The sequence below is a fragment of the Eublepharis macularius genome, chromosome 1 (genome assembly GCF_028583425.1).
Source record: "Eublepharis macularius isolate TG4126 chromosome 1, MPM_Emac_v1.0, whole genome shotgun sequence".
NCBI classification, from domain to species: Eukaryota; Metazoa; Chordata; class Lepidosauria; order Squamata; family Eublepharidae; genus Eublepharis; species Eublepharis macularius.
In genome coordinates, this window is record NC_072790.1 from 228209508 (window position 1) to 228236312 (window position 26805).

The 26805-nt window shown below is 48.5% G+C and overlaps 3 protein-coding genes across 3 annotated transcripts; all 3 read left to right on the forward strand.

Annotated features, from left to right (window-relative positions):
• The first annotated feature begins 496 nt into the window (after positions 1 to 496).
• On the forward strand, positions 497 to 2979 carry LOC129336705 (RNA-binding protein 4-like). Its single transcript, XM_054989999.1, has 2 exons — positions 497 to 636; positions 1019 to 2979. Exon 2 carries the CDS (start codon positions 1046 to 1048, stop codon positions 1997 to 1999), a length of 954 nt encoding a protein of 317 aa, XP_054845974.1. The 5' UTR covers positions 497 to 636; positions 1019 to 1045; the 3' UTR covers positions 2000 to 2979.
• A 5739-nt stretch (positions 2980 to 8718) lies between these two features.
• On the forward strand, positions 8719 to 11717 carry ARL2 (ADP ribosylation factor like GTPase 2). The gene is made up of 5 exons (XM_054981222.1): positions 8719 to 8853; positions 9940 to 10050; positions 10248 to 10410; positions 10584 to 10664; positions 11278 to 11717. The coding sequence occupies exons 1-5, from the start codon at positions 8789 to 8791 to the stop codon at positions 11410 to 11412; spliced, it is 555 nt and encodes a 184-aa protein (XP_054837197.1). The 5' UTR covers positions 8719 to 8788; the 3' UTR covers positions 11413 to 11717.
• A 7070-nt stretch (positions 11718 to 18787) lies between these two features.
• On the forward strand, positions 18788 to 26191 carry SNX15 (sorting nexin 15). The gene is made up of 8 exons (XM_054999631.1): positions 18788 to 18998; positions 19561 to 19596; positions 20187 to 20307; positions 21497 to 21612; positions 21895 to 22111; positions 23241 to 23405; positions 23675 to 23920; positions 24846 to 26191. The coding sequence occupies exons 1-8, from the start codon at positions 18900 to 18902 to the stop codon at positions 24950 to 24952; spliced, it is 1107 nt and encodes a 368-aa protein (XP_054855606.1). The 5' UTR covers positions 18788 to 18899; the 3' UTR covers positions 24953 to 26191.
• Positions 26192 to 26805: the final 614 nt, after the last annotated feature.

The window sequence follows — 26805 nt, forward strand, 5'->3', positions numbered from 1 at the left end:
CTCCTGGGAGATTCTCACAATGTCGCCTGTTGGTTGATCCCTAGTGGGTAGCAAAGTCGGGGAGATCCAGCTGCCAGAATAATGGATTTTATCACGATATAAGCGTGATATCTTCGGGGGAGGGAGCGGGCGGAATCTGAGCGTCCCTTTGCTATCTGGGCGAGGGGGGCGCAGCGGACTGGATGGGCGGCTGACCGCGTGTCAGGGCCAGTCGACAGGGCGGCCTTCCCTTTGTCTAGCTCCGAGGAGGAGAGGAACATCCAGCCGCCCTCCAAGGTCTCCCTACCGGGGCGGCCGTTCCGCCTTTCTCAGGCCGGGCTTGGGCCGGCTGCGCCCTAGCAGCGCCTCCTGCTCGCCCGGCCAGCAGAAGCCCTCCCAGGAGCGCCCCCCGCCAAGGCGCATCCGGCGGCGCCCAGCAGCCTCCCCGCCTCGCTTCCCCGGCCCAAGCCCGTGTAGCCTCGCTGGCTTTCTGCCCGGCGCGAAAGGCCCTTCCCCATCCCGACTCCGCCGCTTGGGGGCTTTCGGCCCCCTCCCATCACATGATGCAGCCGGAGAACATGGCGCAGGCCTAGGCGAGCCGGGCAGGTGGGCGCATCGCGTGGCACACGGAGCCAGGAGGCAAGCCGGGCCAGGCAGGTGAGCGACCCGCCGGGAGGGGAAGAAAGTGGGGGCACCTTCAGCTGCGCCTGCCCGGGCCGGGACCTTGGGCGAGGGGAAGGAGGGGAGCCTGAGGGAACGCCGGGCTCAGCGAGCGGTGCGCCCGGCGCGGCCGGCGCCGCCTTCCCTGCTGAGGGAGGGATGCGCGGGCGCTGGGCCTGGGCTCTGACGGCTTCGTCCGACTCCTCTCTCTTGCAGGCGGCCCTGAGAGAAGCCGCCGTGGGCGACAAAGGTCTGCTGGCGTCCCGCGCGGACTTGGCCGTCCGAGGCGCGCCTTTGTGCCGGGCGCCGAACTGGGCGGGAGGCGGCGGGGGTGGCAAAGCGGGTCCCGGAGCTCATCTCCCTCCTCCTTTCCTCCAAGCGATTCCTGGCGGGGCCCAGCGTTGCCATGGTGAAAATCTTCGTGGGGGGGCTGTCTCCGGTGGTCACCGCCGAGGAGCTGCGCAAGCTCTTCGAACAGTATGGGCAGGTGAACGAGTGCGACATCCTGAAGAACTTCGCCTTTGTGCACATGGAGAAGGAGGACGAGGCGCACCAGGCCATCAGCTCCCTCCACAAGAGCGAGTTCTTTGGCGCCCACCTGACCGTGGAGTACGCCACCTCCAAGATCCGCAACGCCACCAAGATCTACGTGGGCAATGTTTCCGCCAAGGCTACCACCGCCCAGATCAGGCAGCTCTTCGAGAGATTTGGCAAGGTGGTGGAGTGCGATATTGTGAAGAACTATGCCTTTGTGCACATGGCCAAGGAGCGGGAAGCCATGGATGCCATCTTGAACCTGAACGACACCCCCTTGGAGGACCAGAAAATCTTTGTAACCCTGTCCAAGAGCAATGGCTCCCTCCGGGCCACTAAGGGGGCTGCCGTACCCACCCCACCTCCCCCAACCCCAAGCTACTACTTCTCTAGGGGTCGCATCCCCACTCCCGCCCCAACGTACACACCCTACTGTCCCAGGGCTTGGTACGACAGAGAATATTGTGACAGGTACTCCTACGAGCTCTATGATCGGGCCCGGGCAGCCTACGACAGGGCATTGCCACCCCCACCAACCCCTGCTCCAGCTGCCTACAGGGAAAGAAGCCCAGTGGGCAGGCGGACAGCTACCCCCACCGCCGTAGTGGCCCAGTACACTGATCCTTATGCTGCTGCAGCAGCAGCTGCTGCTGCTGCCGCCAACCAAACCTACAGCCAAGCCTACAGCCAACCTGGGTATGCAGCAGCTGCTGCTGCCGCCGCTGCCACATACTCCCAATATAGCATAGGCACTGCCTACAATGTGGCAGAGTACTACGAGAGGTACGCCAGTGCCTACGCTGCCCAGTATGCGCAGACATTCTGACTGTGGTACGCCCCAGCAGTAAGTGTTCAGAGATCTTAGTTTGCATGCCAGGTGGCTGGGGAGGGGGGAAAGAATGATGTACTCGTGGGGATCTTAATCAGTGCCCGGAGCAAAGTGCTTCAAGTTGTACAGTGCACCCTGACCTCCCTCCACCCTGTGTTGGTAAACGTGGGAGATGGGATGTATCCAGAAGTGCAGTGAATGGATCCTCTCTCTGCTGGTCGTATGTGCATGTGCACACAGGGCCACACATTGTATCCAAACAGTGTATGTGTATATATGTAATATGTACATCTAAGTGGTGTAGATTTCTTTGCAGGCTCCTCCGTGCTTGTGTGAGGCAGCGCTGGAGCCGTGGCTCTGAGACCCCCTTTGCTGATCACGCTCTAACCTGCACTGATTTTTTTACATCGGCTGCCTTCGAAGGTTGGTGATGCTGCATTTTGGTTCTGCTACTCCTTTCCCTCTCTTCCTTCCCTCTTTCTTTGTTTTATTTTTTCTCTCCCCTCCCCCCTGTCCCGTTTTCATTCGGTCGTTACGTAAAGCCTGCTTCGAAGAGCCGCCTCGCCAACCCCCGCCTTGCGAATGAATCCGAAGATAATTTTGCTCGTAGGAAATGTGTCCGTTTTTGAACTCCTGCCCAAAGCAGTGGGCATTTGCAAACTCAGTACACTCTGCTAGTAATCGTTGCTTGCTCCGTGTTGCATACAGAGCTCTGGTTCCTGGAGCAGAGCTGAGAAAAGTCACAAGGTCCATAGCCAAGGAAGCTTCCTTTGCTTTTGCTGTATACCTGAGTACTCCTTTCTTTGTATAACTGGTGAACAGAGTTTGTTCTTGTTGCCGCAACATGTTTGCTTTATCTTTTTTTCTTTTAAAAAATGTTGATTATTAAACGGCTTTTACAGAACCTCTCGCGTCTCGTCGTAAAATCAGCGTCGCTTTAATTATACCCCTTTGTCCGACTTTGCCCTGCCTTCGACCTCCATCCTGCCTTCTGCATGGGGGGAAACGGCCACTGTGATATCCCGCTACCGGCATTCGAACCGCATCCCCGCCTCGTTTAATGTTCTTCCCCTTCCTCTACTTTACCTAAAGAGCATCGTCTGCTCCTCTTTCTTGCTCTGCTGCTGCCACTAACCCCAGTTTCTAGCTCAGGGAATTCAGGACCTTTTGCGAAATGTCGGTGGCTTGAACCTTGTGTGCGAATGCTGGATTCCCAGCTCTTTGGCTATGCCTTGAAATCCAAAGATTTGGTTTACACACCACTTGTGTCAGGCATCCTTGTTTTAACCCTCTTTTTCCCATTGACTCTCTTTCTGTGAACAGCCGTGTCCGGAAGGTGCAAGGGGAAGGGATCTCGGCTGCCCACAAGCAGGCAGAGCTGACCTGAAGCAACACAGCGCCTTCTGTTCTGCCACCGGCCATCTGACCAGCACGAAGCTTCTCCAAGCACCCTGAGGGAGCCTCCGACCATTCCCCCTCTCCTTTCCTCTTTAGAGTAGGTGCTAGAAAGAAAGATGCGGGGCTGGCAGGTGAATGCCACTTCAGAGGGTTGGCTAGAATGGATTGTCCCAATAGGATTCATACTTCTCTGTGTTTCCCTTCCCCATCACGTGGGAGAGAACGGTTATGAGAAGAAGGCCTCAATGTGTTTTACTGAGAAGGGCCACCTGGTCAGCCACACAGTTAGTTGTATGGTTGGTAGCTGCCATCACCAACCTGTAGCATTTTGGATTACTAGAACTTCCCTTGTTCTGAGAGGAACAAAATAGAACCAAGTATTGCTCGAGGTAGGGGGAGATCAAAATGCTCCCAAGAGCAGATGGAACACAGGGACTCTGTCTGTGGTGGTGGTGGAGGACAGCATTAACCCATCAAGATACTTTAGTGGTTATGTGCAGGACAGCAAATCGGACCCTTTGGGGAGTGGTGTGTCCAGTCTTCAACTAGTGGGTCAAGATCCACAGGTGGGCCATGCCCCCTGCCCTAGAGTAAGTGGCAGCAGCGGTGTTTCAGACTTCCTATATTTTCACCAGTTGAAGGCATTTCAGCAGGGCCAGCTTTTCCCAGCACTGGAGGGCAAAATTGCCTTCTTCTGGCCAACTTTTAAAAAGAAGAACCCTGCTTTCCCTGTTTTCTGGGTGACAACACTGGAAGGAAAGATGCAGGCATAATAACCTCCTAGAAGCAGGTTGCCTGTTGCAGGCTGGCATCAAATGTGGGCCTTTAGGTCTGACATTATTGAAGAGAACTAGGATAGTGAATTGAGCACATCAGTAGGATATCTGGGTTGCCTTTTTAGCTGCCGGCTACTTAGCTTTCCTGTTAGTTCCCTTTGGAATGGAACATGCTGTGCACAGACGACAGCAGGCTGCAGCCCATCTGTGCTTGCGTCCCATGTCTGAACCAAAGTCTTGGAGGATTCAGGGAGAGCTTGCATAAAGCAGAAGGACAAGGGCTGTGAGAAGGAAGCAGGCCAGCCCCTCCTGATCCCACCCTAGTTTGTTTTAGATCCCTCTTTCTTATCCCAGAGGAGCTGTGGGGAACTGCGCAGCAGTTGCAGTTGGCTGGCAGCAGGGTCAGATCTCAACAAAGGCCCACATGGCATGGGGTCGTGAACAGGGTGAGGCCGGTCAGGTAAGTACTCTTTCCCCTCCTGCACAGTCAGGCCTGGGTGTTGTAGCACAGGAGCTGGGTGCTCGGCATAGAGCAGTCTCTCCAAGACACACCTGAGCTTCAGAGTCCTAGCTTTCCTGTACCACAGGTCCCCATGGCTGTGTGTCTTCCAGAACCCCTTTCTCCTCATCACACCTGATAAAAGCTGATCTGAAAAGCACACTGAGGGAGGCAGGGGCCGTGGCTCAGTGGTAGAGCATCAGCTTGGCATCCAGATGGTCCCAGGTTCAATGCCTGGCATCTCCAGCCGGAAGGATAAAGTAGTAGCTAATATGTAAGACCTCTGCCCTAAGACCCTGGAGAACCGCTGCCAGTCAGAGTAGACAATACTGATTTTGATAGACCAAGGGTCTGATTCAGTATATTAGGTGTGCTGCAAGAGGAAAGTGCCCACTAGACTCTTCAGTGTGCACATCCAGCCATAAATCGTGTTTCCAAGCTGACCTGCTTGGGCCCCTTATTCTAACCTCTCTCTCTGGGCCCTTGAGTTCTGTCATACCAGCCAGGGACCCTTGACTGAGTGGGGCTCATCAGATTTAGAGTCCTGAGCCTATTTCATATGGGGATGTTGCATTGTTCGGGATTCTGCAGGAGGAGGTACCGTTTCTGGAGGGCGCACTCTCCCCCTCGTGAAGTGAAGAATGAGCCAACAGCTTGCGGTGAAGGCTTTTGCAGCCTTAGCTGTTTTGTTAGTCACCTTGAGTTTGCAAAAGTAAGGTGGGGTATAAATCTTTTTAAATAAAGATTTTTTTAAAAAAAATGTGCAAAGATTTACCTTCCTTCTGTGGCCTGAGGTGTAATGGAAATGGGGCTGTCTTCTCTACCTCAAGCAATGAAATGAGGAGACGGAAGGGACAGAAACAAGATTCCTGTCTGGTAATCGTCAGTGTGCACTTAACCCAAATAGCAGCCACAACAGCTGCCCCTGTGGCTGCTTGGAAGTCCATGAGAAAAGGAATCCCGTGCTTCTGTCTGACTTAAAAGATGACGCTGGTGAGGCAAAGCTTGTGTTTAAGTTCAGCTGCTACCCGTGCAAAGCAGCACACACTTCAGCCTAGTTTAAATGCAACATGGTGCAAAGTGGAACTCCCTACCTGGAGAGAGCACTTTTGCCTCAGTCGGCAATGCTCTTAAATTAAGTCACAGAAAGGTTGGCGCAGCCTCCATCAGTGATCCCTACAGGACTCTATGAACCGGTTGGCCAGAGGTAGGAAGGGGGCCATTGGCGGCAAAGCAGAAAGGGCAACAGCTGAGCTGGGAACCTGAAACCCAGGTGGGGGAGTCAAGACATACTGAGGTAGGGTAGGGTTCAGTGACAGCCAGTGGCAGCTGGTGTGTGTGTGTGTGTGTGGAGGGGGGGGGGGCTTGGTATGGCAGGTGAGTGCCTGAACAAGGTGTGAGCTCTGAGGAGTTGAACCATCTGAGGACAGGGATAACGGCAGAAGGAACAGGTTTGTACTGTTTACCTTCCATCCAGCAAGGGACCGCATGCATTAAATGCTTCTCAAATTGTGGACTTTAGGAGCTGGATCCTTTTAGGGCTGGGTGGAGAATCTAGGAGGGATGTGTCCAGATGGCTCTAGCTCCATCAGATCCCATGCCTAGCAGAAGCTGTTTGAGAGTTCATTTTAGCTGTCAGAAGCTACAAAACAATCTAGGCTGCTTTCACATGAACAAGGATTCCCCATTGCGCATTCATGGCCACTGCAAATGCATAGGTATTTGCAACAGCATATGTGTGGAGGTCTTCCTTGATACTTCCTTGTGCCTACCATCCCACCCATCCCTCATATGCAGCCAGAGGGCTTTTTTCTGGCTTTAAAAAAAAACTCGGGTCTTGCTATAGTCAGTGTGTTGATGCTGCAGAGATATTGCAAAGACCAGTTTTTTTAAAAAAAACCACAGAAAGCCCACTGATGCTTGGGGGCGGGGGGGGGGGCGGGTTGTAAGAGAAAGACTGCCAGTGTGGGTGGGGAGGTTTGAAAATCCATACTTTCCCATCCTCATGGTGTGCCTTTCATCCACATGATGGGCAAATTCATTTTGCCTATAATCTTCCAGGAAAGATTGGAACAAAGCAGATTTGGGAAGTATTGCAGCAAACCAGGGGAAAGTATGAAAACAAATGGAAGGAGAACAATGTCACATAGATACTCCAGAGAGGGGGGGGGGACTTGCTCCAAATTTGAGAGCCATGGTGGAGTAAATCGCATATATGGAAGCAGCCCTATGCGCAATTCCTCCTATGCCGGGACTGAAATTACTTTCCTAAAGTGGCAACCCACGATCTAGAGCAAGGTAGAAGGAGTTAGAGCGGTGTTCCCTGTATGGATGCATCCTTGGTAGTCTTCATCCTTCAGTTCTGCTTGAATGTCAGAGCAGCTGATAGCAGAAAGGAAATGGAGAATGGCCTTGCAGAGCAGTTGTGCTTAACTGGAGATTAATTAGGTGACGCCTCCCTGCTGTACATCTGTTGAATTGCAGCTTGCAGTGAGTCTTTAAAAAACAACAGCTTTGTTAAATGCACTAGTTGCTAGTTTCTTTTGTTCCTTGTAAAATGCACTATTGTTTCAAAGCACCACAATGAAAAATGATCATTTAATGGCTTTATTGAATGTTTATGTTCCTCCCCAGCCCTCGCTCTTGCCCCGCATATGGAGGTTTTTTAGCAAGTAAAATCGGAAACCGGAAATTACACTAAAGCAACGTTGTCTTTTGGCCCTTGCAGCGAGCTCTTTGCTACCATAGAGTAGCAGGGTTCCAGGTGTTAGATCGCTGGAAGGGGCGGTGCTTGGTGGGGAACGGCTGTGCAAAACAAGGGGGAACAGTCCTACGGGTAGATTAACGTAACTTCCGGGTACTGCTAGCCGGAAGAGTGGTGGAAATGAGTACGCTACACAGAAACTCAGGCGAACGTTTCAAGCGGCCAAGTTGGGCGGGGCAGGGCAGGGCAGGGCAGGGGTGAGTGGTGATAGCAGTGTAATTGAAATGTCCTTTCGGTGAACAATCTTTTGAGTTCCATAAAACACTTAAATAAACGCATCATGACTTACGACTATATTACCAATTGGCATGAAAGAGGCTGGCGGCGTTGCGCCTGTTGGTCCCAGAACTTAAAAAAAAAAGTTAGATGCTGTAAGCCAATTTTGGCTGAAAGACAGGATTAAAAAATATAATAAAGATAGGAAGCTATATTTAATGAATTGTCAAGCAGTAGAGTGCTGTTTCCAGCGTTTCTATTATATGTCTTATTAATAAACAAAAAATTAAACTCAATCACATTTTTAACTTCTCTGCTCTCTGATTTTTCTTTCTACACCAACTGCCCAACATTTTTTCTGTAAAAAAAAAGCAGATTGTATCGCAGCAAAGCAGCATTGCCCAGTGAGCAAAATGACATGTTTGGGGGAAGGCAGGCATAATTATATGAAAGAACTGTCATGTCCAATACATTGTAAGAACAAGATCAGAGCCCAATAGCACCTTAAAAACCAACTAGATTTCGAGTGTTGGCTCTACCAATGTATTTCCTATATGAACCCATTGGCCTGTCTTGATTTTTTTTGTTGTCTCTTTGAGTTCCACAAAACTGTTGTTGCTCTTAAGTACATAGTCAAGCACTTAAAGCATCCCTAAATTTTCATATTTAAAAATAAATCTGTAGCAATAGAAAAGAGCAGGACCCAGCACCACCTATAAGATTAACAAAATCTGTGGTAGGGTACGAGCTTTTCTGAGTCACAGCTCACTTCTTCAGATACTAACAGGCTACCCATCTGTCCGCCTTTAAAGTGCTTCGAGTTTCTTTTTTGTTTCTGCTGCAGCAGGTGAACAGGGGACTGGATTTTTCTAAAGTTGTCTTGAATTTACTGGCGAGAGAGAGCTATTTTACACAAGACTCCTATTATAGACCTCCACCCCTCTGGTCCCCTCTAGGTAGGGCGCGCAGAACAGCAACGGGAAGTGAGAGTTGCATAGAACTCTTTGTTTATGTATCTCTTTGCCCGAAAGAGTCCGCGGCGTTCCGGATTGGCGGAGGCCGCGGAGGGGCGGGGCCGAAGAATCATAGGTCAGGCGTAACAGCGAGCGCAGTGCCGCGAGTTCCGCTGAGTGATGGGGCTGCTCAGCATCCTGAAGAAGATGCGGCAGAAGGAGCGGGAGCTGCGACTGCTCATGCTGTATCCTTCCGCGAGGAGGAGAGTGAGGCCCTGGACCTTCTCCAGCACTTGCCTTAACCCGATTTATTTAAGGGAACAGCGGCCGCCCGATGCGTCGTTAGAGCAGCGATGGTTTTAAAATGGTGCCTGGCGAGTGGTATCTGCGGGGCGTAATTTTAGATGGAGGTTTATGATCTGATTAAATTGTGTGATGCATGAAATAACTCTGTACGTGTAAGGCTGCCAGCTCTGGTTTGGGGGAGATTCTTGGAGATTTGGGGGTGATGCTGTGTGGAGAAGGTGGATTTGGGGGGAGGGAAGGGAACTCAGCAGGCATATGAATCCTTATCCGTGCAGGCTATCTCATCTCTCTAGTTAGGTCATGTGTCATTCTGAGGGAACTCCAGTTCTCACCTTGAGGTTGGTAACCCTGTGCCTTACCTGTAACAAAGAGAATACCTATTGGGCAGCTGTTTGGAACTGTAATAGCAAAAATAAACAAAGAGTCCGATGGCACCTTAAAAACTAATGTTTATTCCACCACAAACTTTCTTGAGTCAATTCAATCCGATGCAATGAAATGTATACCAATTAGGTGCAGGCTTTCTTATGTATATGGGGTGGGGGAGAGATGTTTAAAACAAGATCTAATGAAAAAAAATAATTATTCACTTGGAGGGGATGACCTCCATTTCAACCGTTAGGGGGCAAAGTACAATGTAGTGGATTTTGCAGTGGGCTCCTTTCCCTCTGATGAGGGTGGTAACTTTTAGAGCAGCAGCAGAATGCCTTGAAAGATTAAAACACCAGATTGTGAATACTGTGGTTTTTAATGTCAGGATTTGTGTACATACTTCTGAGCATGTACAGAGTGCTGGTGCTTCATCCTGAGTAACCATGGTTAGACCAAGATTCCTTGCATAACAAAGAGAATACCCCTGTGCACATATGGAGTTCCTTGGCCTGACTGATCACAGCCAGCCTTTTTTGTTTAACAGTGCAGGTTTTTGGAATTCTAGGGCAGCTTTGAGAAAATTTAAGCAACAGCTCTCTCTGTAGATTCCTTTCCCTCCTCTGCTGTATCCTCCTTAACCCATTCCTCTGCAGAGGCCTTGACAATGCTGGCAAAACCACCATCTTGAAGAAGTTCAATGGGGATGAGATTGACACCATCTCGCCCACGTTAGGGTTCAACATCAAGACATTGGAACACCGGGGGTGAGTCTTCCTATTCTCTCAAGCTGCCTTGTGGATGAAAGAAGAGTCTAGCTTGGCCTTCCCCTTCCTGTTTTCCCTTCTTGCAACACCCTGGCACCTCCCCTCTCTGTCCCCTCTTTGTTTTTCTTGATCTAAACTCCTCCTTCAGCTTGGCCCAGTTTTAACCCCTTCATGCCCAATGTGGTACCTCATTGCAGGTTCAAGTTGAACATCTGGGATGTGGGGGGCCAGAAGTCCTTGCGCTCTTACTGGAGGAACTACTTTGAGAGCACGGACGGCCTTATCTGGGTGGTAGACAGTGCTGACCGCCAGCGTCTGGAGGACTGCAAGAGGGAACTGCAGAGTCTTCTGGTGGAAGAGGTAGGAGCTGGGGTGGGGGGGGAGGCAGGTAGTGCATTGCCTCCTCTGAAGCCCTGTAGGTGCAGAGCGGAGGTGGCCACTGGTTTTGTTGCTGCCAATCTGGATTGGATTCCCCGAGGAATGAGGGGTGAGTGTGGGTGACTTTCTTTCATTTGCGGCTTGTTTTCCAACAGCGCTTGGCGGGAGCCACCTTGCTGATCTTTGCCAATAAGCAGGACCTGCCAGGGGCGCTGAATGCCAGTGCCATCCAGGAGGTGAGCGGCAGAGGTTACATGTGGAGGGGGAACCAATACTTAGGGGAGGGTGGGCTGAGTGGCTCAAAGAAAGGCAACATGTTCCTGGAGGCTGGCAGGACGGAAAATGGGTAGCTACTTTCTTTCTTTGTTCTTTTTCTGTACAGCTTTCCATTGCTACTAAATGCAACAAAACAAGCAAATGACAGCTGACCAGAAACCTGACATATTAAAAGCATTAACACATTTTAAGAAGAAAGTTAGAAAAAGGCCTATATGCCCAATTCAGCCTGACTCTCTTGCCTAAACTGGATGGGAGAAGAGGCATGCCTTCCTTTAGCTAACTGCCCCATTCGTTAGGATGGGGCCGCTGCTGAATCCATTGTTGCCCTGGCACTCAGGGACTGACAATCCAGGTTCTAACCTGAATGGGAACTAGCCTGGTTGTGGCATTTTACCTTTGGCCTGAGTCTGCTCCAGCTGTGCAGGCACTCAGCGCCTCTGTGGAATCCCCAGAAGATAACTGGTGTGGCGTCTCGTCTCAGGGCCCTCAGTGAAGGCCCTGCCTGCTCGTGGGCCTTCTCCAAACTTTGCAGGAGTGTCACCCTCCTCTTTATTTGTCTACCTTTCCTAGGCTTTGGACCTCGACAGCATCCAAAGCCACCACTGGTGTATCCAAGGCTGCAGCGCTTTCACAGGAGAGAATTTGCTGGCAGGCATAGACTGGCTCCTGGATGACATCTCTAGCCGGGTGTTCACAGCGGACTGAGCAGTGGTGGGGTCAGGCATGCGCTGCCTCCCCATCCGCTGTGTGTGGCTGGAGCCTTGGACTGCATTTCCAGGCTACTAAGATGGCTGGGCCTGCCCTTTGACCTGGAATGAAGCTTGGCCCATTGGGACTGGAGTTTGGGGCTGGAACTGTTTCTGCTCAGCATGGCCTTCAGGCGCAGGCCTTGCCTGTGGAGGAGCAGAGACAGGGGATGCCAGTGGGGGAGGGAGGGTCTGCCTTCTCCCTGTTCTCTGTATGGAGTTGTTTCTGGAATATCTTAATAAAGCCGCCGCTTGTGATTCAAAGGTGTGTTGCACAGATCGTTTTCTAGATTTTGAGTGTTTTTTCCCCCTCTCCTGTACTGGGCTTCTGGACTGAGCATCATTTTAACCACAGAGCGGGTTTTGTGCTTGTATGGGATAACATGGGTACCACAGCATTTTGTTGGTACAGAAGGCAGTCATCTCTGGTGGTTTTGCAGCCCTTGCTATGCCTCTGGCTCACTGTTCGCCTGAATCTCTCATTCCCGGGCGCTTATCACCAACCCTCTCAGAAAGGCTAGCTTAGAAAGTTGACATTGGGGCTGATGCAAATCACTTCTCTTGGGTCAGCTTCTAAAATGGAGTGCTTGTGTTGAACTTGCTACTTTAGTTCAAGGTTAGCAAACAACATGCCCGACAAAAACCTCTGGGTGTTGCTGCGAATGGACTGCAATCCTTCATCAACTGAGTTAGGATAGAACTGCACTAGAAACAGTAGGCTTAAAATAAAGGATGGCACTCTTGAGGTTTCTATTTTTATCCTCTTGCCCCTTTCAGGGAGCTCAGGATGGTGTACAGGGCTCTCCCCACCCCCCTTATGTCTTCACAACATCCTTGTGCGGTGGCTCTGAGTGAGTGGCCCGAGATTATTTAGTGAGCTTAATGGCTAAGTGGGGATTTGAACCGAGACGTCCCAGTTCTTAACTACTCCACCAGACTGGTTCTTAGGGGTTGTATGGATTGAATCATAAACAAATCATCCTACTTCTGACAGCAGTTCATCTATGGAAGATGCTGCTAACAAAGGAGGTTGTGTGGAGTGTCCTCTCTGGATTTCAAGACAAGCCTGGGCAGACGGGGGGCTGTAGCTCAATGCGGGAGCGTATACTTTGCAGGTAGGAGAACGTAGGTTCAGTCCTCAGCATCTCCAAAGATTCTTTGATCAAATGGAATAGACTGAATTTGTCATGGTTGGGCAGGATTGCAGCAGTTAAGATGAATGTGTTACCAAGAGTAATGTTTTTGCTACAGACAATACCAATCATCAGAGACTCTAAACAATTTGAAAAATGGCAGAGGAAAATATCAGATTTTGTTTGGGCAGGCAAGAAGCCCCGAGTGAAAGTAAAAGTTTTACAAGATGCAAAGGAAAGAGGCGGAATGCAACTGCCCAATCTGAGACTTTACCATGATGCAATCTGCCTAGTTTGGTTGAAAGAGTGGATGACATTAAAGAACAAGAAACTATTAGCCCTAGAGGGATATAAAAAATTTTTTGGATGGCACGCATACCTATGGCATGACAAAGTAAAGGTCAACTCGATGTTCCTGCACCATTTTGTACGGAGAAGTCTATATATAATCTGGAAGAAGTACAGAATTTACTTACAAGAAGGAACTCCCTTGTGGGTGGTTCCATATGAGGTGATAGATCCGAGAGCTGTTGATAATGAACAACAATGTTTAACGTATAAAGAAATAATTAAAACTGAAGCATCTAAACTTAGAATAAAGACGCAAGAGGAACTATCACCTAATTACGACTGGTTCCAGTATAGACAGATCAGAGACTTATATAATTCGGACTCTGTAAAGGGGGGTATACGAACAGAGAACTCGGAACTAGAGCAGACCCTTCTTAAAGAAGACAAGAAAAGAATATCCAAGGTATACCAAGTACTGTTGAAATGGTATACCGAGGACGAGACAGTTAAAACACAGATGGTGAAATGGGCTATAAATTTTAATAAAGAAATAACAATGGAGGCATGGGAATACTTGTGGAAAACTACAATGAAGACAACGACATGTACTAATATTAAAGAGAACATTTACAAAATGATCTATCGTTGGTACATGACACCAAAGAAGATTGCGCTAGGGAATTTGAACACTTCTAATAAATGCTGGAAATGTAAGAAGCATGAGGGCTCCCTCTATCATATGTGGTGGTCATGTGAGGTAGCCAGGCAGTACTGGGGGGAAATAATAAGAGAAATGAGTGAAATTTTACAGTTTCAAATAAATAAGAACCCAGAACTCCTGCTACTAAACTTGGGAATGGAGGGAATTCCAGCCCATCATAGGACGTTAATATTTTATATGACAGCAGCAGCTAGACTTTTGTATGCGCAAAAATGGAAAGTACGAGAAGTGCCAACTATTGAAGATTGGATCTACAAATTGCTGTATATGGCAGAGATGGACAAGATGACAAGAAAACTGAGAAATCTGGACTCAGGGCAGTTTAACACAGATTGGGAGAAGCTGAAACAATATTTGGAGAAGAAATGGGAGGTGGGAGGAAAACTGTGGCAGTTTGAGAACTACTGAAATATAATAAAAGTATAATAGAGGGGGGTGACTTTACCGGGGGAGGAAGAGATAAATGTGAATTTATAAGCAGTTAGATTAACAGATTGATATATATATAGATATATATAGGTTAATAGATAGAATATTGATAGAAAATAATTAATGATAAGGTTTAAATATAAGGATTGAGTAACCAACAATATTTTCTTTCTTTGATAAGATTTATATAATGCACCAAACTGAATGTACAGAAGAGTCAAATTGATTGACTATGTGATGAGCTATATAGAATTACCATAAAAAGATAGAATGAGTAATATATAGAGAATAAGTCAAATTGTTTGATTTAAATGTAAGATTTTTATGGTTTATGATATATAGGTTTATGATATATAGAAATATTTCAAACTGGAAAATGGGATAAATTGTTTATCCAAGATGGAAACAAAGACTTACAGTTTGGGTATATAACAAGAAAAGTAGTTAAGGATGTACTGCTTAATATAATGGAGAATGTATATCTGTTTTAGATAGAGGAATTTAATAGAAGTAAGGGAAAAGGGACAAAGGGTGGGAAAGCTGTTGGAAGTCAACAAAAGGGGGGGAAAGGGAGGGGGTTAGAAATGAAAATTTGGGGAAAATTGAATGTAAATGTAAAAATAACGGATTCTAACCCAATAAAAATTTTTTCAAAAAAAAAAAAAGCATCTCCAAAGATTCTAAGCTGCTAGTCCTGAGAAAATCTTTGCCAGAGATGTTGGAGAGTCTCTGTGAGTCTGAAGGTATCGTACTAGGATAAATGGTTCAATTCACAATAAGGCAACTTTATATGCAGGGGTGCCTCAGGAGCAATATTGAGCTCCCAGAATAAGATCAAAACAAAGAAGCCAAGATGTTTGTTTGGACTGCCATTTAAAAAGCAGGAGCCACATTCCTGAACTACATGTGAACATGTTTCAAGCATCTGCTCCGATTTCTGATCTCCCTCTTGCCAAAAGGCAAAATATACTCTGCAGAGGCCCATGTCTGTATTTGCAGTCTTCTCATCCAGTTGGAATGACTGAAAGTAAAGCGCCTGCACCTTTATTATCTAGATCAGGGCTCTCCAGCCCATGGGCACCTTTGGAATTCTGACAAAGGATGTTTGGCCTAACCACAAAATGGGTGCTACAGGATATGGCGTCATACACATAAACGAAGCTGAAGCGTGGAGGAGAAGAGGGTAATTTAAAAAATACCCCAGGAAAGATGAGAGAATATAACCAACACTCTGGTGGCTGCAGCCACTTTTGAAACGACGTTATTTTAATCTGCACAGCCAATTCAATTTCCGGGGGCCGCTCTGATGCCCTGCTGGATGGCAACCTCCACCTGGCCACACCCACTTTCTAAAAACATTTGATGGGCACCAGGAAAGGTGTCATCAGGCAGCCCACAGAACCTCCAGATTCAAAGGCAGCATACCTTTGCCTCATTGGATGCTTGAGCCCAAACCAAACCAGAACGGCTTTTGGATTCATGACCTGGTTTTCAGAGGCAACTAGCAGATCAGTGTTGGAAATGGTGCTGGGCGAGAGGACCATGGTAGCAGGTGATGAGAAAGACCTCTGCCTGAGCCCCTCGAGAGCTGCTGCCAGTCAGAACAGAGAACGCTGACCCTGCAAGGCTTCCCCAAGTTCTGTTCCTGCATTTCAAATCCTAGCTGGTCCATCAATCTGTTGTCTCACTCATTCTAATTTTTTGTTCTACACATGTGTGTGTTTTGGGGGGAGGGAGATGATGATCTTCTATGGTCCTATTCAACTGATTTTGAGAACGACTGAGTTAAGATATTTTTGAAGTGGGACCTGCTTCTAAACAACGATCCAGGAGGGTATGTCCATCACCTTCCACACTGCTGGTGGTGAAGAGTTGATCCCCTGAGAATGAATGGGGGTGTCAGGGGAAGGATGGGCTGAAAATGTGGCTTCTCTTCCCACCATGGGGAGGAGGGGGTGGGACGAGCCTTCTCTCCCAGTTCATGAGTTCTGGTGATCCACCTGAGAGAGGGTTGTCACCCACTTCAGGGTCATGACATGACGAACCATTTGAGAACTGCTCTGACAATAACCTTGCGGGGCAGCTGCAGCAAGAGACCGCCTTCAGCATGCTTGGTGCATCCTACGTGTTGCTGTTTTTGTGTGTGTCTAAGTTCTGCACGTTGCTTTTGTTAGAAGCTTGGGAGCTTCATTCCTTCCCATGCTCCTTGTTACGTGGCTTATGGGCTTCGGTGCACCTCAGGGCTTTTATGCCAGTGTGCTGTAATAATAATGACATTTGATTGGACCAGGACCTGGGCTGATCAGGTTCACATCCCTGCTCTGCCAAGTCAGCTTGCTGGGTGACCTTGGGTGACTCTCTCAGGCTAACCTACCTCACAGTCTCGTTGGGAGGATAAAAGGGAGGAGAGAGGACCATGGAAGCAGCTTTGGGTCCCCATTGGGGAAAAGGCAAGGTATAAATGAAGTAAATAAACCCTTCCCTCTTTTGCAATCCACAGTCAAGGGAAAAGGCCTGGATTTCTAACAGGAGCAGGGCTGGGACTTAAGCCAGCTCGAAGCACTGGGAATGCTTTCATGTGTGACCCCAGATTTGTGGAAGGCTGTGGCAGGGGTGATTCTAAGTTCTTCTCCCCCAGCAGCTTTTGCAGCATTCCCTCCCCTATCTGTGATCACATGCCACAGGATTTTTCCCTAACCAAAAGTAAGGGAGAGGGGGGAAAGCAGAGGAAAAGGACCATTTGTATTCTCCCCCGCCCCTTTCCAAATTCTGTTTATTGTTTTCAAAATCACCTACAAGTAACTTTTATAAGAATGGGTATCTATAAAAAATTATTACAGTCAGTATATGTTTTCTAAATTATTATACATTCATATAATCATAAATAACATATATTTACAATTCATAATCATATAGCAATGATTGTATCTTACTGTATTGAATATCCATCCTTCTATGCGCTATTGTATCTGAGCATGTGGAAGTGGGTATGTATAACTAGTAGTGGAGATATAAAGGAATTATATACTTCCAATTTACCACTGATCTAGGTCTTTATGTCTTTTGGGGATTTCTTGTTGTTTCATTAGGTATCCTAAGATTGGGTACCAGCTAGGTATAAAGTCTCTTGATGTCACCTGGGGGTCTATACGTGAGAGATTATCTGTAATGGCAGCCATAGTATAATTGTCCCATAATTTTTTATGCCTTAGAGAAAGATCTGAAGACCATTCATTTCAATGTCTTTTTAAATTTCCTTTTCCCTCATCCAGGGCTTTTTTTCAGGGGAAACGCGGTGGAACGGAGTTCCGGCACCTCTTGAAAATACTCAGCAATAGTGCTTGAAAATACCATTATTTCAAAGAATCCCGTGTGTTTCTTCTTCATTTCCCTCTTGAGAGTTCCGCCACCTCTTTTCCCAGAAAAAAACCCTGCCCTCATCATTTAATTTGAAGGAATGTCTTTGCTTCTGATTAAACTCCACTTGCCCTGCTGCACAAAAACTTAATTCCCACTGCACAGTTTTCTTCCTTTTGCACAAAATTGGTCAAGCTGCAAATCAGACAAAATTCTGGCTTGAGGTAACTGAAGGGTGGGGGCAAAGGCACTCTGCGCACTCTCAGGCAGCTCCACTTAGCATCTGCACATGCTTTCCCCAGTTTTATTGGCATTTTATTAAAAACCATCACCTTAAACAGCAATATAGCCCCAATAATCTGGCTACTCTCACGAACTAACCCAACCTTCATCTAAGCCTATCCTCCAGGGCAGCAGGGAACAGAGAAAGGGGAGAAAACTACGAAGAAGAGCAGAGAACTTGGCGGCATGAATGATGGGCAGGGGCAGCGCATGTTTGCTTTTGGTTGTACCCTAAGCACACTTACAAGGTATGACAGCAAGCCCTTTTGTGCTCAGTGGGACACGTATGTGTGCAGTTGAGTTGCAACCGATTTATGGTGACCCCAGCAAAGGGCTTTCAAGGCAAATGAAAAGCAGAGGTGGTTTGCCATTGCCTTCCTCTGCAGATATCCATGTAGTGACCCTGCTAAGATTCCAAGATCTGACAAGATTGGGCAATACCTTGTCACCTTCCCTCCCCAATGAGATTTACTTCTGAGAAATCATGCTTAAGATGACACTGTGCTTTAGCAGCCTACGAGGACTGGGCTGTGGGACTCCTGAGTAAACATGCTTAGGCAGACACTGTATGTTAGCAGTCTGATCTGTACTGGAATTGAGTTTTCAGGGTGTAAAGGTATGACGTACATTTACACGTGAAGTTGAGCTAGGGTTGCCAAACTCCAGGTGGGATTTGGGAGATCTCCCGGAATTACAACTTATCCCCATACTACAGAGATCAGTTACCCTGAATAAAATGGCTGCTTTGGAGGGTGGACTCTATAGCATGATACCCTTCTGATTTCCCTCCCTCTCTTCCCCAAACCCCACCATCCCCAGGCACCTACCAACCCCAGATGTAATCCGCCTGGAGTCTCAGTGAGAAAGGAGGTCTATAAAATGACATAAATGAATAACCTGGAGCTGTCAATCCTAACTAGAGGCCTGGCTAAATTATGCCCCTTACGCAATATCCCAAGTAACGCCACAATTCTCCCTCCTTGCATCTCTTCAGCGCAATGCTAACCGAGCCCTTTCCAGAGAGCCCTGCCCATAAGCTTTCCTGAGCAGTCGCAGCGTCACCCCCGCGCCGCTACCAAGGGCTAGGACCTATCAGCTACGCATGCGCTTTGGGTGGAAGGCCGGGCACGCGTAGTCGCGATTCGCGTCCCCACAGCTCTCGTCTTTGGCTTCGCCAGTGTACGCGGGGAGTTCTGGATTTAAAGGGGCCGCAGCGCCCAAAAGGGCGTTGGGATGTCCCGTCGACCGAAGGATGAGTATCAGCGGCATTACACCGTCACCGACCCTCGAAGCCACCCCAAAGGCTACACCGAGTACAAAGTGACCGCCAAGGTGAGGGTGAGGTTGTGGGGGACCCCCTCCCCACCATATTGCAAGGAGGGAAGGGCAACGAATGTGCCAATAGGGGCTCTGTCTGCTCCAAGCCCCCTCGCAGAAGCGGCAGCCCGCAAGACCCTCTGTGCATGTGCAGAGTATTTTCTTGATGGGGTTGTACCTTGCAGGTAGGCTGGGAGCTGCAAGTTGCACACACACACCCCTCATACACACTCGGTATTCTAAAACATCTCTTGATTGCAGAGCTCCGACGGAGGTATTACAGAGGGTCAGCAATTGCAAGAAATGAAGCACCTGCAGTGCTGCCCTCTCCAGTAGTAAAAATGGGAGGGGGAGAGACATGACACCCCATCCCTCTGGGTGGAGTTTTGCTGTCTTATTATTTGTCTTGTAAGTGATTTTACAAAGTAAAAAAATTAGCTGATTTTAATGACTTCTGTCACTTCGAGTCATGTTAATCAGGAGAAGAGGATATAATTTTTTTAATAAATTATATAAAAGTTCTAGACTACAGGCATTACCGAATCGCAACATCTTGCTCTTTCCCCCCCTCCTCTAGTTTGTCTCAAGAGTAAATCCAGAAGATGTCAAAGAGGTATGTCTGTCTTTATGTCCATTGTACAGGTTATGCTAGAGACAGGAGGGAGGGACTGGATAACTTTGATTTGTCCACTTCTAAAGAGTGCTGCCCGTGGCTGCTGATCGGTGAAACAATAAAGCGATATCCATTGGTTCCCAAGCAGCCAGATGTGAATTTTGTGCCTTCAGTGAATGAATAAATTCTTTAAGGACACACCTGCGTCTTAAATATGGCATCCAATTTTGCCCCAGAGCACAGGGTAGATAGGTGGGGCACCTATGCAGACTGAAACTGTGAAGATGGGGCAGGAGGCTTTTGTTAGGAGGGTTCATCATATGAAGGTGTTATTTTAGATGGGTAGCCATCTTGGTCAGCAGTAGAAGAGCAAGATTCGAGTCCAGTAGCAACCTTAAAAACCAACTTTTCCCGGGTGTTAGCTTTCAAGAATCAAGCTTCATCAGATACAAAGATTATATCCTGAAAATCTTGTTGGCCGTTAGGGTGCTACTGAACCCAGATCTTGCATTTCTTGACAAGTGTCCATGTTTTGGTGGGTACTTGAAAGCTCTCTTCATTGTTTGTCTTTCCCATATTTCATCTTACAGATCATTGTCTGGAAACGATACAGCGACTTTAAGAAGCTGCACGGAGACCTGGCTTACACCCACCGTAACCTCTTTCGACGCATGGAGGACTTTCCTCCTTTTCCCAAAGCCCAAATCTTTGGTGAGGTGCTGAGCTGGGCTGGGTGGGAGAAATGCTTATTGCTGATCTCTACAGTGACTGCATTTTATGGGACCCTGATGTCTATCAATACCCTCTCCCTTTTGAAAGGAACTTGGATTGTGTCCTCTGTTCTCGGTCTTCGCAATTCCCAGTGCTGGGGATGACAGAAATGGGCAGAGAGTTTCTAAGGACTTTCCTGGAAATTTTCTAGGGATATCAGGCTGCCCACTTCTGGAAACAGAATGCAGAGTATTTTTAGAAGCAAGATGGTCCGCTGATTTGATCAGGGGGGATGCCCTAGATCCAGTAGTCCTTTTCAGGATGCCTTTCTTCTCTGTCATTTGGTTGCTCAGGAAAAAGCGTTAGGTCACTTTTTGGTCTAAGGGCTTAACTACTGACTACAGTGTTTATGGGTATGTCCCCCTTCTTGCCAAACCAGATGTGTGCTGGATATATTCTGTGCTGTGCTGTGCTGAAGTTTAATGCTCAGGTGCATGGGGCCTGATTTAGATCAAGACCAGTCAGTGGGCTTAAGACTCCCCTGAACAGTTTTCTAAACCTGAAATGGCCACAGCAGTCATTGGGGAAACTTGTGTATTGACTGTGAGTACAAATGGGGAAAATAGCTCTCCAGGGCTGTTTCAGGTTGGGAGAAATGGTGTAAGGGGGAAGGCTTAAACCTCCTTTCCATGCGTACCATAGTCTCAGAGCTATGGAGGTGCTGTAGCACAGTAGTTAAGTGGTTTGGCTGTGAATCAGCACTCTACTGGTTTGAATGCCATTACTGCCATGAGCTCAGTAGGTGGCCTTGGGTAAGCCACTCCTCTCAGCCCCAGCTCCCCAGTTGTATTGTGGGGATAATAACACTAACTTGTTCACTGCTCTGTGTGAGGCACTAATCTGTCTAGAAGAGCAGTATATAAATGCAGTTATTATTATTTTTATTTGGGTCTCTGCTTACTGGAGTGTTATGTTTCAACATGGAACATTGAGCGATCATTTGATTCAACAGGGCTCAGGACATATAAACCATATAGTGTATAGTTAGGATCTAAGGCTAGGGATTGAGGTTCTGGGCAACTTTTCCAGGTTAGCAAAGGGAGGCCTCCTACAAATGTATGTATACACAGGATAAGGTGGCACACAGCGGTCCTGACCCCCATGTGACGTGGGGCTCTTCTTCCCACAGGCCGATTTGAGCCCACGGTGATAGAAGAGCGGAGGAAGGCAGCAGAAGTCATGCTGCACTTCACAGTACACATCCCTGCTTTGAACAACAGCCCTCAGCTCAAGGAGTTCTTTCGGGTATTTTACCTGGGCTGATGGAGGAGGGCAGAGGCAACCGGATCCTCCCTGGGCCCTGGATCCTCCCAAGGGAGTCTGACTTTGAGTCCTCGGGAGTGGCTAACGGGAGGGGAGGGACTTCCAGGGATTTTGTGAGTTGTATTATGACTCCTGGATCCCTCCTTTGGTTGCAGAAGGAGGGGGCTGGGTCCTCTCCCCTACTCTTCCTCTGGGGTTCCAGGGGTGGTTCTTCTCCTTCTCCACATCCCAAAATGCACCCATGCTGCTGCTTCTATCTTGCAGGGTGGGGAGGGGAGGAGACCTTTGGAAAACTGTGATCAGCCTTCTCTGCCTCCCCCTCTGATCCCCGTGCCATCAGAAGGAGTGGAGCCTGGTGAGGATGCGTTGGCGTCGGATGCGGACCATGGACTCCTGGACGTGGAGTCCGAGCAGGATCACTGCAACGCTGCAGAGACTGCAAGGAAAGACTGTGATCTGGAGCCCCAGATAAAGGAAAGAGGTATAGCTTTCTGATCCTTGCCTTCTAAAGAAGGAGAGCTGTGGCTCAGTGACAGAGCATCTGCTCGACGTGCAGAAGGTCCCAGGTTCAATCCCCATCATCTCCAGTTAAAAGACTCAGGTAGCTGGAGATGTGAAAGAACTCTGCCTGAGACCTTGCAGAGCCACTGCTAGTTGGAGTAGATAGCATTGACCTTGAAGGTCTGGCTCAGTAAAAAGCAGCTTCATGTGAGATGCTTGGGCTGGATTTTCTGATCTGCTCTCCTTGTGTGGTGGCGGTGGAGAGTGCCCTCAAGTCGTAGCTGACTTACGGCAACCCCTGGTGGGGTTTTCATGGCAAGAGGTGGTTTGCCATTGCCTGCCTCTGCAACCCTGGTCTTTGTTGGAGGTCTCCCATCCAATTACTAACCAAAGCCGACCCAGCCTAGCTTCTGAGATCTGATGAGATCAGGCTCACCTGGGCTATCCAGGTCAGGGTGCTCTCCTTATGTAGGGATCTGCTTATTAGCAGTGGAGGAAAGGCAGGCTGTATATCCTTCCAGAGTCTTAATTTTTTGCACAAGTTGAGACTTGCCAAAAAAAAGCTTGTTTGTGTTGGGTTGGAGGAGACGTACAAGGCAAATGGGAGATTTCTCCTTTCCCACTCCCCCCTCAGGCTTCTGTGGAGCTGGCTCTGGGTTAGTCCCTCCTTCCCGCATGCTCTGGTATAGAACCTACGTGCAAACAAGCACCCTTTCAAGTCTGAAGACCAGAGCCCTGTAAGGCCTTGAGTGACGACTTTTGGTTTCCTTGGGACTTCTAGTGTCGATAATGAGGCCTTCAGGTTCCTAATCTGCAGCTGCCGAGGCTCGGGCGTGCATTGTGGCAGCTTGCAGTGGGACTGATCTGGCCAGATGTTATCAGCAGCTCCAGAATCCAAGCGAGGAGGGGAGAGCATCGGTTGCAGCAGGACTGAAACTGATGCAGCCTTCTGCTGGTGATGGTGGCGCCCACTCTTGCTGGGCTGGGCAGGAGGGAATGCTGCTGAATGGGAGAAGGGGGAGATTTCCTGCATCCCTGCCTCGGCAGCTTGGAAGGCCCCTTATCCTCCCCCCAAACATTGCCTAGCCTAATAATTGCTCCTGGCACAGGGGACCACTCTTCACCCCGAAACTGTGAAGACGAAGCCCTGGATGCTCTCTTTGCTTGTGTTGGTGGAGAGGAGGAGGAGGAGGAAGCGAAGGAAATGGACTCACCTTCCCGCTGCCCCTTATCTGTCCAGGAGCTGGCTCTGTTTGACCCCTTCGCTGAGGAAGGTAGGTTAGTTGGTTGGATGCTGTTTGTGGGCACCTGAACCTGCGTCATTTAGGCTAAGTGGGGGTCGGTCCCCATTTGGGGGAGGATGAAGGGGGGGACAGAATTGGGATTCTCTTTGTATATTGTCCCCAAGCTCCTCTGTGAGTCTCCTGCAGGCGCATGTCTTTGGATGATGGCCTTCACTACAGGCGTACATGTGATGGAGTTGTCCAGCCAGGAGGGGGATGATGTGGGAGAGGGTCTTATTGGCCTTCTTCTTGTTGCTCAGCCTCTGGCGCCACCAGCTGCTCCCCTGCTCATGCTTCCTTGGAAGATGGACCAGCACCTTCTCCCCCTAGTGCGGGAATTCTGCAAGCAGCACAGGACGGTGCAGCCGTGGCAGATCCCGGTGCATACCTGCCTCAGGCCACCGAGCGCATCCGACGCGCCTTGGAGAGCGAAGCAGCGGAAGATTATGAGGGGGCTTTCCATGGCTACCGCAGTGGTGTGGACTTGCTGCTCCAGGGTCTGCAAGGTATGTGGGTTGCTTACCTCTGACTGTCGTGGAGAGCTGTGCCCCATGACTTCTCCCTATGTGAGAGGTAGCAATGCTGCGCTTAAACAGAGTCCTGGTTTCCAGGTCACAAAGGCCACAGACCTCGGCACACTTATTTGGAAGCAAGTCCCGCTGAATTCTGAGACTTGCTTCCCAGTTAGTAAATTGGGGTTAGGATTGGACTATAAATCTCTCCCAGGAATTTGGGTCTGCCTCTTGCCTTAGTCAATGGTCCTCATTTTGTGAGCAGTGGAGGTGTGTACAGACATGCATTGTTTGAGCATTGAGCCTTCAGGGGAGGATGCTTCCTATATTGTTTCAGATGTACCATCTTCTTTGGGGGGAAGGGGGGGCTGCTTCCAGATAATTACAGACCAAACCTGCCTGGGCTCAGTGTCGTTTGTATGGAACTGACAACATTGCCGAACCATCTCTGCTGCCCTAAGAATATCCTACATTTCAAGAAAAAAAATCAATTCTGTTTTTCAAAAAGGAGGAGGAATTTTCGTATACCTTGGAATATACAGATGTGCATGTGGCATCATTATAAAGCGGTGGACAGGCACCACTTATATTGGGGGCACACACCTGTGGTTTTTCACAACAGAAGGGGGTGAAAATTGGGCTGAAATGGGTGGAGAACAAAATGGGGAGGCATTCTGCTTTTGAGGTATATCTGTACTCAGCTTCATTTGGGTTGTGCCTCTTCCCCTCCACCTATTGCACTCTCTTCTTCCTGAGCCGGAATAGATTGTGCTCATACTGGCTCTGGTATCAAGGGCAGTCTTCTGGCTGCTGCTGCGAACTTTCTGAGTAGGACACGCTACTACAGTATAGGAGCAGAGGGAGTCAATTCAGTTGAAAAACAGGTCAAGGTCCCTCCTTCCTTCCTTCTTCTTTTCAGGAGATCCAGATGTGGCCCGTAGGGAGGCTGTAAAAAAGAAGACAGCAGAATACCTGCGGAGGGCTGAGGAAATCTTTCAGCAGCACCTGAGGCATCTACACCTTTGAGGTGGTTTCCTGGGCACTCTCAGTGGGCACATGTCAGCGTGGCATCTCCTGCAGCGTGGCACTCTCCTGCTGTTGTTTTGAGAAGAGACCAACCTGCTCCTTCAGCAGCCACTGCCCTTATCCTGGCATGAATGGGCCAGAGAAGAATTGACTGCTCAACTTCAGTTTCTCTTTCTCTACTTTGGCTGGGTGGAGGATTTAATCGGCACTCTTCAAAGACATGTTTGTAAACCTTTCAAGTGCCCTGTTTTAATTTATCCCCAATGCACCTGCTTTTGCCTCGGATGTTCACTCGGCACAGTGGGATGGAGGGAGGAGAGGAGTAGCCCAACTCACTTAGGTGGGAGATGCTACCAGCATTGTAGCTCCCAGACCCTAAAACTGGGATAGCCGCAGAGGCATTTCTTTGTTTCGGCCTCTTCCTGCCCTCTGCTTAAAGCTCAAAACTGAGCTGCTTTTAGGCAAGAGTGGGGCATTGGATTCAGGTTTGTATCAGAGGGGAGTGGAACCCAGATGCCTCCTGCACTTCTCTTCCTGAGCAGGGGTAGTAGAAGCATCGGGGTTAGAAAGAGTGCCTTCTGTGGGGCATGTTGTTCATCTGTCTACTGCACAAGAGGAGCAGATGTATCACAACCATTGTGTGTTATATCTGGCTGATTCCGCACACATTGGATAATGCACTTTCAATGCACTTTATCAATCGTTTGAGGTGGATTTTTTGTCCCACACACGAAAAAATCCGTTCCAAATGATCTATAAAGAGGATTGGAAGTGCATTATCCAACGTGTGCGGAATCACTTTCTGTGAACGCCTTCATCAGCACAGGAATCTTTACATGCTCCATTTTGCTTCCCTTTTCCCAGTGCTGTCAATGATGACTAGGAGGGTGCAATGAGGACAGATGGCTAACTCAGAAATCAGTTCAACTAAGCTTAACAGCAGTTACTCCCCTGCATATTGTGCTCAGGAGAATGTATCTCACAAAAAGCTGCTTGTTCACAAATATTCAGCTTAAGGACATGTGAGCTGTAACAAAGGATTGGGGCAGCTTTGGAAGAAAGGTCAGGACGCCTCTTTATTTTCCTGAGCTCCCAACACCAAAACTCGCTTCTAACTAGCTCCCACTTGCAACTCCTCCAGAAAAGCTGAATTGCATTCCATCAAAGCTGGATGGAATCAAAGTGCTCTTTGTCTGGGGGGAACAATCATATGACAAGCTGGCCATGCGGCGGATCTAACACATGCAGAACTGACTCGTCATTTTTGGCTACAGGGAGAAGCATTCAGCTGCTCTTGTTCAAAACAAATTCTAGGGAAGGGGTGGTGGTACAGTAAGATTTCCAGCAACACAGTGAGCCAAGTGTTATCAGTTTGTAAACAGGCCTGAGATTCGACCCTCAATGCAACCAGTTTTATTGTCAACACAGAGATTCTTCCTAACCTGCTTTCTCTTTGAAACCTCTTGCGTTATGCAAATACCCCATAAATAGGCAAGAAGCCTCATCTTATAGCAAGCATATTCCAGAGAAAGAATCAAAATGCTCTCTCTCCGTGTGGTATAGTTGGAAAACAGGGCAGAAAGATGGATGGGGAGCAAAGATACCTTTCCTAGTCTGTGAAGAAATCATGATGGAAGAAGGAGGGATCCAGTGTGTTAGGAACTCAAGTCGTAAAACAAGTTGGAGCCAGGATCAGGACTCAGATTTCTGGCTCTAAAGCCAGGCTAGTTATAGGATTTGGGGGGCATTGGATAACATGGGCTCTTTTCAGAAAACTAAGGTTTGCAATAAAGAATGAATGCCCTGGAAGATGGGTGAATTATCAGAAGAGAACCACAGAACTGGGAGTGTGT